Source organism: Panthera tigris, chromosome F3 (assembly GCF_018350195.1).
Source record: "Panthera tigris isolate Pti1 chromosome F3, P.tigris_Pti1_mat1.1, whole genome shotgun sequence".
NCBI classification, from domain to species: domain Eukaryota; kingdom Metazoa; phylum Chordata; class Mammalia; order Carnivora; family Felidae; genus Panthera; species Panthera tigris.
In genome coordinates, this window is record NC_056678.1 from 16,639,181 (window position 1) to 16,652,155 (window position 12,975).

Genomic DNA, 12,975 nt, shown 5'->3' on the forward strand with positions numbered 1-12,975 from the left:
AATTTGCACTCCGGCTTTTATCCCAGTATTGTACATCATAGGAGGTTAATTGGTTGAATGAAAACAGCTTTTAATAGCTAACATGCCTGTCTTTTGCCAGACACTGTAATATATATGTGTTTTGCATAGTAATTTGCTTAATTGCTATTCCCATTTTGCAAACAGGTAGCTGAAGCACAGAGAGGTTAAATAACTTAACCAGCATCACAGCTACTAAGTAGTGGAACTGGGTTTCACATCCAGGCATTTTGGCTCCAGAATCCAGTATGAATGACTGAATGGACCTGGTTGCCTCTACTCATGTCTGCACATAGATGCCCATGTACCGAAGGTCACTAATTTTCAAGACATACATTTTTTGTACCTGTAATGGATTTTCTTTTCTCGCATCTTCTCCTCTCCAATTACCAGTTTGGGAAACTTCTAACACTCTTTGGCCAAGTACATCTAGGTACTGGGAATATAGAAATAAAAGTTAGTCCCCACTGCCAAGAAACTTAAAGTCTAATAGGAGAAGATGGAGAGGAAAATAGAGATTGTAATATGGTGTGATAATTGCCATGATAGAATATGCCCAGTGGAGTAGCATTCAGCCCATCCAGAAAAGGGTAATCCTAACCTGAATTTTGATGGAAAAGAAAGATTCAAGAAGATAGGAATCCCAGCCTTCTATCATTTTTCCTTTCTTTTTCCTCTCTGTAGAATGGGATACAGTTGCTTTTTCAGAACTTTCAGAGTTATCCTTTTACATATCCACATTGTTCTGTTGTTCCTTTTCTTCTTTGTCATATGCTACTTGCTAACTTCCTCACTGTTTCTTACTGCACTTTGGTCTCCAGTGTCTTTGTCATTCATATTTTTTTTTCTTAGTTCATTGCTTTCATTCTACCTAGACACTCTGTCATGTCTAATATAGTAGGAACTTTGTATTTCTTTAGCTTCCTTTCTTCCTCTCTAGCAGGAAAGCCATTAAGTATTTAAAACACCTATGGTAAGTAGTTTCTGCAGTAAAGAAGATAGATCTGGCTCACTTTTGAGGTCACTGGGATATCAATTTCATCCTTATTCTTCCTGAATGTCAAGGGGATTACACCCCTGAAGCCTCTCCATTATCTCTTGTTCCAAGTTCAGTGTTTCTTGGTCATGTTGCTTTAAATATGCCTGCATTTTCCATTCTCGGCTCTGGCTTCCAGCATTTACTAGATAGATGTTGGTACTTGGCATAGGCTGGTATCTGCTAAATGCCAAGCATAGTCTCCCTTGAAAACGTGGTAAGAAAAACTATAAGGAGAAAGTGGTATTTGACTCTGGATTCAAACTGAGGTTAAATTCTGGAGTCACCTAGTAGCTGGGTGACTTTGAGCAAGTTACTTAACCTCTCTGTGCCTCAATTTTCTTATTTTGAAAGTGGGAAAATTAGTAGTGACTACCGTATTAGGTTATTTAGAGGATACTATGAGTTAATGCTTATAAAACTAAAGAATAGTGCCTGGAATATAGATAGAGCAGACATTCAATAAAGGCCTAGGATTTCTGTTTTCTTTGGATAAGTCCTATTTTTTATCCAAGTATTTGGGCCCTGTGTTGCTGTGGTTTCTGCCTTAATTGTTCATCACGGATTTAGTTTAACTTCAGTGTGCCCATTTTTTCTCTTCTCTTTTGTGGTTCTCCTCTGCTACTCTAGGAGTTTACAGTTCTAATTTCCTTTTTGTGGTGGAAAACAGCTTGAGAGATTGTCAGGGAGAAAATACCTTGTTATCAGTGATGATTTTATGGCTTATTAGTAGGGGTTTATAACAATGAAATAGGTTTTTGTTTTCTGTAGCAACAGGGATTATTTAAAAGGTAAAAGTCCTTTCCCCATGCTCATTATAGTTACATGTACTTATTTTAAAAGATAAGAGTATTCCAGAAGTATGAAACTTAAAAGTCAGGGGTGCCTGGGTGGCTCAGTCAGTTAAGCATCTGACTCTTGGCTTTGGCTCAGGCCATGACCTCATGGTTTGTGAGTTTGAGCCCCGCATCGGGCTCCGTGGTGACAGTGGGGAGTCCACTTGGAATTCTCTTTGTCTGCCCCTATCCCCGCTCATGCTCGTGTTCTCTAAGTAAATAAACTTAAAAGAAAAAAAAAGAAAAGTGAAAGATGCATTCCCTAAATATTTATTGAATGCCTAGTATGTGATAAGATACTGGTAGGTGCCAAAACACAATTGCTCTTAATAGTTTGGTAGAGGTGCCTGGGTGCTCGGTTGAGTGTCTAACTCTTGATTTCGGCTGAGGTCATGATCCAGGGTTCTGGGATTGAGCCCGGTGTTGGGCTCTGTGCTGAGTATGGAGCCTGTTAAAGATTCTCTCTCTTTCTCCTCCTCTGTCCCTTTCCCTCACTAGCACACACTCTCTCTAAAAAAAAAAGAAAAAAAGAAAAAAAATTTGGTGTATAATCTTAACAGATGTTGAAAAAAAATTTTTTTAATGTTTATTTTTGAGAGGTAGAGATCGAGTACAGGCGGAGGAGGGACAGAGAGAGAGGGAGGCATAGAATCCCAAGCAGGCTCCAGGCTCTGAGCTGTCAGCACAAAGCCTGACCGCAGGGCTTGAACCCACGAACTGTGAGATCATGACCTGAGCTGAAATCAGATGCTTATCTGACTGAGCCATCCAGGTGCCCCATCTTACGGCTATTTTTAAAGGTCTTTGTAATCGTATAAGTAATACTACTTACAGAAATAAAACCATACTTAAAAATTACTACTTTGTTTCTTGCTTTTCATCACAAAGTAATGTATTTTAGATGGTTTTCATATTAGCATAAAAGATTTAGTCAATTCTTTTAAACTATTGGATAGCATTTTTTGAAAGGATGTACCATAATTTAACAAACTTCTATTAAATAATATGTGATAGTTTTCAATTATTATTACAAGCAGTGATACAATGAAATCTATTACTTATATCTCTCTGGCATAAGTGTTCCTGGAAGAATAAATTTTTAAAAGTGTAGTTGCTAAATCAAATGGTATATTAATTTAGAATCTTAATACATTTTAAAAGATGACTCTTATTTAAACATCAGCTTTCTTGCTTGTTCCCCCATATTTTTATCAACAGTAGGTATTATTTCTTATTTTATCTGTTTTTTTTTTCTGTTTCATTGTTTTAATTTGAATAAAAAAAATAATTGAGATAGGGCTTTCTTCAGTGTCTTTATTGGCCAGTTATATTTTATACAACTGTACTATTTTTATGTCCTTGGACCAATTTTCTGTTGGATATTTTAGTTTATTGAGTATTAAGACCATTTGTCATATGTTCAAAAAATTTTTTTTAATGTTTATTTATTTTTGAGAGACAGGGAGACAGGGAGGGAAGGAGAGAGGGAGAGAAAGAGTGTGCATTCAAGCAGGGGAGGGGTAGAGGGAGAGGGGAACAGAGGATCTAAAGCAGGCTCCAGGGTCTGGGCTGACAGCAGAGAGTCTGATGTGGGGCTCAAACCATAAGCCATGAGATCATGACCTGAGCTGAAGTCAGATGCTTAACTGACTGAGCCACCCAGGTGGCCTGGAAATTTTATTTTAATGTACTCTATACCTTACTTCATATAAGGTTTTAACTTATAGGTAGTCAGATTTCTTAATCTTTCTTACGGCATCTCAATTTTGTTTTATTCCTTTGCCAACAAGAATAAGAAGAATCTGAGATTTTCTGTGTCAGTAGTAATGATTTGAGTCCTATTTTCTTTTTCCCTTTCATTATGTTCTTAGATTTTAGTCTCCAATTTAGCATGTACAACTTCATCAAATACTTTGGAACCTTGTTGTATTATTATTTACTGTGGAGCAAAATAGAGTATAAGGTGGGACCATCCTGGACCCTGCTTAATTGAAATCCAATTTATATTATAAGTACTCATATTATACTTGGTACCAATTTATAGGAAGAGTGATCAGCAGTCCCTATTTGCCTGAGATAAGTTTCACCTTTTTTCCAGTGTAACTTTTTAAAAAAATTTTCTTTTAATGTTTATTTAGTTTTGAGAGAGAGGGGAGAGAGCACGAGTGTAGGGGAGAGAGTGTGGGGTGGGGGAGACACAGTGTGAAGCAGGCTCCAGGCTCTGAGCTATCAGCACAGAGCCCCATACGGGGCTCAAACTCACGAATCGTGAGATCATGACCTGGGCCAAAGTTGGATGCTCAACTGACTGAATCACCCAGGTGCCCCTCCAGTGTAACTTTTAATAGTGACCCTCTTTACTACCTCAGTTTAGATGAAAAAGTGTAAGGATTATAAGGGATAGTTGTTTACCTGGGATAGTTCTTTAGGACATTTTAATATTAAGGCTTCATTTGTTGCTGTTTACATTATTCCTGCAATACTTCATTTGTTTTAGCTTTTTAAAAACCTCTCATTTCTATTATTTTCATGAACTTGTTGCAAAGTTCACAGAATTGCTTATGTGAGGTATTTACCTTCTTGACCCTTCCAATATCCGGACTAATGTTCACATTTTGAATAAAGTGTTCTAAAGAAGTTGAAGTATTTGTCTACGTGTGTGCATATGTTTTGGCTATGTTTTACTAAACGTGTGATAAAATCTTTTTGTGTAAGTATGACCAAATCTTTTAACTAGGCCAAATATACCTACCTTTATTTTATTGTTTTTGGTGTTATTTATATCCACTGATATGAATTAGTTTATACTTGCTTGGATCATTGGCTTTGTGGTATGCTGAGTAATACTGTTCTGAACACAGATCCCTGTGGGACTCACTTAATGCCAACTTCTGTTGTACTGTTAACAACATTGATAAAACACTGGTCCTTGCAAAGAGCCAGACAGATTTTTATCTAGCTTATTTTATCATTCAGATAATACGTTTCCAGATTTTTCGTATATAGCTCTGTGTCAAAGTCCTTATTCTAATGAGATAAATTGTGCCCATTACATTTCCTTTCTCTGCCAGCTCTGTTACCGCTTAAAAGATTTATAGAGCTTACAGTTACTCATTTCATCACTGACTGTAGGCTGTAACTCAACCCATCTTACTCTTTCTAAAGCTATTACTTTACCTATTGGGATATTTTATAAAATTGCCATTTTAAAAGGCCAAACATTTTAGTATTTCCTTTAGTCGGAAGTATTTGTACTTATGAGGGAGCCTGGGTGGCTCAGTCAGTTGAGCATCTGACTCTTGATTTCAGCTCAGGTGGTGATCTCAGGGTTGTGGGATCAGGCCCCGTGTGGGATTCTGTCTCTCTTGCCCCCTCTGCCCCCGTCCCCTGCTCACGGTCTCTCTTTGTCTCTCTCTCTCAAAAACAAAAAATTTGTACTTATGAATATACCCTTAAAACCTTAAAGTTTTAAATATTTCTAGTTGTGTGTTTGTTATAATATATATATTTCTCAGTGTTATATATTAATAGTTCTCAGTATTACATATATACCTCAGATATATATACCTAAATCTTCATTTCAGTGTTTGTTTGTATCAATAATAAAAGATTAATATTTGAGAATATTAGTTTCGTGAGTAGTGAGTGTATCACATAGGAATTTCTGATTGTGTTACCATTAACTTTAAAATTTTACTCTCTTGGGGCGCCTGGGTGGCTCAGTTGGTTAAGTGTCCGACTTCGGCTCAGGTCATGGTCTCATGGTTCGTGAGTTCGAGCTCCACACCAGGCTCTGTGCTGACAGCTCAGAGCCTGGAGCCTGCTTGGGATTCTGTGTCTGCCTCTCTCTTTGCCCCTACCCCACTCATGTTCTGTCTCTCTCTCTCTCTCTCTCTCTCAAAAATAAACAAACATTAAAAAATTTATACAATTTTACCCTCTTTGGATAAAGTTATTTATATATAGGTATTTTCAATTTCATACTATGTAAACTGAATAGGAATTTTTATAAAACGTTTAATGCTTTGGGATTATATTTATCTAGGCACTAAAGATATATTAATGAAGTTTTTACTGTTTTTTTTCCAGTGGGCATAATAATATAAGCAAAAGTATTGTTTGTTTTATTAGACACACAGTCATATTCCTTGATTAACAATATATAAATATCAAAAATATAATACAATGTTGGTCATTTTTGTTTTTGTGTTTCTTCTGCAGAGAGTGATAATGAACTCTCAAGTGGAACCGGTGATGTGTCTAAGGATTGTCCTGAGAAGATCCTTTATTCTTGGGGAGAACTGCTAGGAAGATGGTAAAAAATTTATTTTTCTTATTGAAAATTTTACATTTACCTAGTTGATGTTCATTTGTCTTATTAAAATCTATATGTTTATCTTAATATTAGTATATTAATGTACTTTAAAAATATGAAAGTTAAAATATAATTCATAGATACTCTTTATGTTTGCCTGAGTCTTCCACCCAATATGGTCTTATTTAACTTACTTTTGGAAGATATATTTGTCTTATTATTTCATTCAGGCAGAACATTGCTCAGAGTAATCAACTGTTTGCTTTATTGCTAAAACATGTAAATATCTATTGTTAAAGGGTTATATTTCCTTTCTCTCCTAAGTCTGTTACCATGAAAAGAGGCTATAGTGCTTAGAGCTACTCATTTCACCACTGATTATAAACTGTTAACCAAGCCTGTTTTATTCTTTCTGACTAAAACTGTTACTTTATGTTTTGGAGCATTTTATCTGGAACTACAAAAAAGGGTACTTTGTTTATATTTATTACACATACTCTGTTTATTAAGTTTTTTAAAGAGGAAATCATGACTATCAGTTGTTAGTAAAATTAAATAATTTTGCCCACAAAAAGATTCTGCCATACCAGTATATAGAAACCACGATTTATTATTGAGTATGCGTATCAAATTACATGCACACAGGTAGTCCAGGAGAAACTACTAGGTCTGGGAAAAATTTCACACATTTTATACAGTAAAGCAGAAGAAGAAATAATTAAAACTTTATATTTTTTAAAAAAATGTATATTTATTTTTGAGAGAGAGAAAGAACGAGAATGTGCGGTGGAGGGGCAGAGAGAGAGAGAGGGACAGAGGATCCAAAGTGGGCTCTGTGCTGATAGCAGAGAGTCCTATGTGGGGCTCAAACTTGAACTATGAGATCATGACCTGATCTGAAGTCAGATGCTTAATCAACTGAGCCACCCATGTGTCCCTAAAACTTTATACCTTTTGATAAAGATAATCTTTATCAAATCTCCTATACACTTCCTAAGGGGTTCCTGATTTAATTTAAGAGATACATATTTATAGCTCTGATGGTCGGAAAGCTTATGACTTCTCAGTATGAAATCTGGAGAGTAGGTTTATCAACTTCCTGAACAAAATGTTGAACCTATTATGTTTTTAAGGAGATACCCTAAGTGTTAGGAGGGCTAGCTGTCTCCCCTTAATCGAACAAAGAAAATTCATCTTACTTATCTTGTACATACAAACTATAAATTGAACACATCTCAGAGGGTTTATTTAACTCCTTAAGTAATGGAGCCAGTTAGATATTACAACCAATCAGGATGAGAATTCAGTTTAGAGATTTATATTCTCTTCCTGATAATTCACTTGCATTGCCATGAGCAGGAATTATTTTCATAGCTATGGACAAAAAACTTATGCATGTCTAGTTTTCCACACATTATCTTCTGTTGAGAGTTGTAAATTTGCCTTATCAAAGACGAATAGAAGCACACACCTCTATCATATCAGGTAATTCCCAGAAGCTGCAGCATTCCATACGTTAGCCCATTTCAAAACTTTTCACAATTTTTCCCTATATTGTATCCAGAGGTTAATAGATTAACGTAATAAGCATTGTCCATGTTTCTAAATTTATGTTTTTACTGATTTCACTTAGTATTATTCATGGCAGTTGTTAAAGGTGATAAGGAAGACTTTATTCAGGAGGGGGAGCTATCGTGACAGGTATAGGGGTTCCTGAAATGAGGTCTTGCAGTAGGGGAGAGACTGGGCTCAACTCCAAATACTGCAAGGAAAAGCGCAAATTTACAGCCAGGGAGAGGGTGGAGGTTAGCAAATGGAAAATTACTGAGAGAAAACATCAGGGGTAAAGAGATTCGTGGCTAACTTGACTTAACAAATTCTTGCTAAAGGTGGATCAGGATGATCAGACATTACTTGAATATGGTGGAGGATGAGGAACTCAATTAGAAATCAAGAGTAATCAGGTACTGATGATGGCAGATTCTGGCTAAACTGACTTAGTAGGATTCTTGCTAAAATTGGACAATGCAGAGATGAGCATGGAAGCTTAAAAAGTCAGACCTATTTGAGAAGAGAGTTCAGGTGAGCCTAAACAAGTTTGGTCAGAAAGAGAGTCTTTGGGAGCACCTGACTGGCCCAGTCAGTAGAACATGCTAGCCTTGATCTCAGGGTTGTGAATTTGAGCCTCATGTTGAGCGTAGAGATTACTTAAAAGTAGTAAAAGCTTTGAGAGGGAGAGGGTGAATATCTTTGTCATTAGTTAATAGAATTTCGTAGGGGAGTTAGGTGTTGGGAGTGGGGAAGGGGTGCTGATCAGAGCAAGAAGATTGTTTGAGTCCAGTCTGGAAAAGAGAAGCCGTGCCAACCTTTTCAAACAGAAGGGTATTAATGCAAGTAATTGGTATCTAGTGTGTTAGAATGCTGAAAGAAAGAAGACATTGAAGTAACCCCAGTAGTAGGAAGCAGCTGTATCCTCTAGGGCCAGAGAAATAAAATGGAAGAAGTTTTGTGACCAGAATCTAGGGACTTAGTGGAGGTCTCCTGAGGAGCTGGTGCAGGGACCTCTGAGGAAGGCTGTGCAACTGGTTGCTTAGGCTTTTGAGGATACTCAGAGTAGCTAGGGTTTAGAAGAAACTGTGAGGGGAGGGGTCATTTGGTTAGTTCTTTGCTTCTGAAGAGATACCCAGACCCCTGAGCTGGTTGGGGGAAAAAACACTTTGTGATTGGTGCTAGTATTTCCTAGAGGGCCTGGCAGGTATTAGTAATTCTTGGGAGTTGTGGTATAGCTACTCCTGGCGGTGCAATCTTTCTTTTCTTCTACCGTTCGATTGCGTACCGCTGTTACTTATTGGCAGAACCTACCTTGGACACTGAGTTTTACAAGGTTGTAGGATACAAGGTAAATAATGCAAAAATCAATCTTGTTTGTATATACTAGCATTGAAAATTGGAAAGGAAATTTAAAAACCTACAAAAGCACTAGAAAAAAAACCAAACATTTAGGTAGAAATTGAATAAACTGTTACTAGATCTATACTTTGAAAAACTAGAGAACAGTAATGAAAGACCTCAATAAATGGAAAAATATACCATGTTCATAGAATTAAAGTCTCAATATTAAGATTTCCATTCTTCCCATACTAATCATTGGGATCAGTGTAATTTCAGTCAAAATTTTGGAATTCAGTCAAAATAGTGGAATTTTTTGGGTAGCAATTGAAAAGCTGATTCTAAAATTTGTATAGAAAAGCAAAGTAACTAGAAGAGCCAAAGCAATTTTAAAAATGAAGAACAAACTTGGGAGACTTATACTACCTGATTTCAGGGATTACCTGATTTCAGGGATTACCATCAAGCTACAGTAATCAAGACATTACTAATTAAAGGATAGACACATAGATCAAAGTTGCAGAATAGAGAGTTCGGAAATAGAGCCACACAATCTAAAAAGATATTTCTCCAAAAAGACATACAAATGTCCAGTCAGCACATGAAAAGATGCTTAACATCATTAGCTATCAGGGAAATGCAAATCAAAACCACAGTGAGATACCATTTTACATCTACTGGGATAATAAAAAAAGACAATAACTAGTGTTGTTGAGGGTGTGGAGAAATTGAAACCCTAAAAACACTGCTGATAGCAATGTAAAATGATGCAGCCATTTTGGAAAACATTCTTGGCGTTCCTCAAAAGGTTAAATACAGAGGTATGATATGGCCTAACAATCCCACTTGTAGTTATATACCCAATAAAAATGAAAGCATATGTCTACGTAAACATTTGTACATAAACGTTTATGGTATCATTGTTCATAATAACTAAAAAGTGAAACCAATCCTCATGTCTACCAAGTGATGAATGGATAAATAAATGTGGTATATACATACAGTGGGATATATTCAGCAATAAAAATAAAGTACTGGTACATCTGCAACATACATGACCCTTAAAAACATTATGTTGTGTGAGGAAAACAAATCAGAAAACACCAATTGTACGATTTTATTTATATGAAGTATCCAGAATAGGCAAATTCGTAGAGATAGCAAATAGATTAGTAGTTGTGTAGAGCTGGAGTGGGGATTTAGGGAAATAGGGAGTGATTGCTAAGAAGTACGGGATTTCTTTTTAGGGTAATGAAAATGTTCTAAAATTAATTTTGGTAATGGCCACACAACTCTGAATATATTAAAACCACTGAATTAAGTACTTCAAATTATATCTCGATCTAGCTGTATACACAAAAGAAATATGCACAAATATGGTCTATTGATTTTAAACAGAGGTGTAGTTGAGATTTGATGGAGAAAGGATAGTCTTTTCAGCAAATAATGCTTGGTAATTGGATATCTATTTGCAAAAAGTAAAAACAGTAAAAAAGAACCTTGAAGCACACCTTGCCCCGTATAGAAAATTAAATAAAAATGGGTCATAGGCCTAAATGTAAGCTAAAATTATAAAAGCTATAGAAGAAAACATAGGAAATCTTCGTGACCTTTGGTTAGGCAGAGATTTCTTACATATGACACCAAGGAATGATCTATGAAAGAAAAAAACTAATAAATTTGACTTCATCAAAACTAGAAACTTTTGTTTTTCAAAAGACATTGAAAAGAATGAAAAGTTACACACTGGGAGAAAATATGTGCAAAACTCGTATCGATAAAAGAGTTATATCCAGAATAAAAAAAAAATTCTCAAAACTTAATACTAAAAAAAGCCCATTTAAAAATAAGCACTGGGTGTTGTATGGAAACCAATTTGACCATAAATTCCATATATTAATAAATAAATAAATAAATAAATAAATAAATAAATAAATAAATAAAAATAAGCAAAAGATCTGAACAGACAGTTCACCAAAGAAGATATTTTGGGGGCGCTTGAGTGGCTCAGTTGGTTTAAAGTGTTTGACTCTTGATTCCAGATCAGCAGGTCACGATCTCATGGTTCATGAGTTCAAGCCCCGTGTTGGGATTCTTTCTCTCTCCCTCTCTCTCTGCTTCTTCCCTGCTCTCTCTTTTCTCTCTCTCAAAATAAGTAAATAGACTTAAAAAAAGATATTTTGGATTACAGATAAGCCTATGAAAAGATGCTAGACAACTTTAGTCATTATGGAAATACCAATTAAATCCACAATGAGATATTACTATATTACTATACGCATACTCAAGTGGCTAAAATAAAAACAACAACAACAACAACAACAATAAAACACTGATAATACCAAGAGCTGGCAAGGGTACAAAGCAACCTGTTTTGCTTGAGGAAATGCAAAATGATGCAGTTGTTTTGGAAAGTTTGACAATTTTTTTTGTAAAGTTCAACACATACTTCTTAAATTACCCAGCAATTCCAATTCCACTCCTGTGTATTTACCCAAGTGAAATGAAAACCTGTATACAAATGTTTACAACATCTTTGTTCATAGTTGTCCCAGACTATAAACAATCCAAATGCTCTCCAACCTGGATCAACTAACTGGTACAGTGGAATCAACTAACTGGTCAGTGGAATACTCCTGAGCAATTAAAAGAGTGAGCTACAGATACATGCAACAGCACGATAAATCTCAAATGCATTATATTAAGTGAAATATGTCAGATTCGAAAGGCTTAATACCATATCATTTCATTTATATAAGATTCTAGAGAAGCCAAAAACTTTCATGATAGAAAATGTGTCAGTAAGATAAAGACATAGAGGGAGGCAAACCATAAGAGACTCTTAAATATAGAGAACAAACTGAGGGTTGCTGGAGGGGAGGTGGGTAGGAGATGGTCTAAATGGGTGATGGGTATTAAGGAGGGCACGTGTTGGGATGAGCACTGGGTGTTATATGTAAGTGATGAATCACTGGGTTCTACTCGGAAACCAGTACTACACTGTATGTTAACTAACTTGAATTTAAATAAATAAAGAAAAAAAGAAAATGTATCAGTAGCTGCCAAGAATTGATCATGTTGGGTGGCGTTGACTACAAGGGAGCATAGGAGAGTTTTTTAATGGTTATAGTGATGATGACCACACAGCTATATGAATTTGTCAAAACTCACAGAACTGCGGTGTATTTTATGCTGCATAAATTGTGCCTTAAATGGGAGAAAAAAATCACAAAAAACCAAAAACCCTGAGTATTAGTCTGGAGCATTTTAGTTGTTGAAGTACAAAATACTACTACTGCTACATCAGAAAAACAAAAGAAGGAAAAAAGACCTAAATGCTTTTTCATGTTGTATAGTACACAGAACACATCAGAACAAATAATAAATATTAATGAAGGAAGGAAATGGGGAAAAAAGGGAGAAAGACGGGAATGAAATTTATGGCTTATGTGTACAGTAGCTCTTTGAGGTGCATGCTTTTCATAGGTCAGTGCCTTCATAATCCCTTGTATCACGTTCCTCTCTCTTTGATTTGTGGTGTTCATTGTCGTAATCACTGTCTTGAACTCATTTTTCTGTTGTAACCCTTCAAAGTTAGGTCAAATGCACATGATCTCCTTAATGTTACTGTTGTCTTACAGGTCCTTATCATCATCCCTAGAATATAGTAGGTGCTCAACGAATATTTATTGAATGAATTTTATAAATGAAAGATTCCTGACTTACAGATTTCTGTCCCTTCAAGTCTGTAAAAATTTTATGTGCTTATATTTTGGTACTTGGTTATTTCTTACATGTAATTTTTAAATAAATGTAAATTGATATATTTCCTGTTACATTATAAGTAGATTCATTTTTCTTAGGACAGTTACTTGACCACT

The 12,975-nt window shown here is 35.7% G+C and overlaps 1 protein-coding gene across 12 annotated transcripts in view; it reads left to right on the forward strand.

Annotated features, from left to right (window-relative positions):
• Positions 1-12,975, forward strand: part of RABGAP1L (RAB GTPase activating protein 1 like) — a 759,437-nt gene that overhangs the window by 208,237 nt on the left and 538,225 nt on the right. For all 12 annotated transcript variants that reach the window (XM_042975849.1, XM_042975851.1, XM_042975848.1 and 9 more), the window contains one exon: positions 6,112-6,205. In XM_042975849.1, the coding sequence (XP_042831783.1) occupies positions 6,112-6,205 (94 nt within the window). The remainder of the gene's footprint in view (positions 1-6,111; positions 6,206-12,975) is intronic.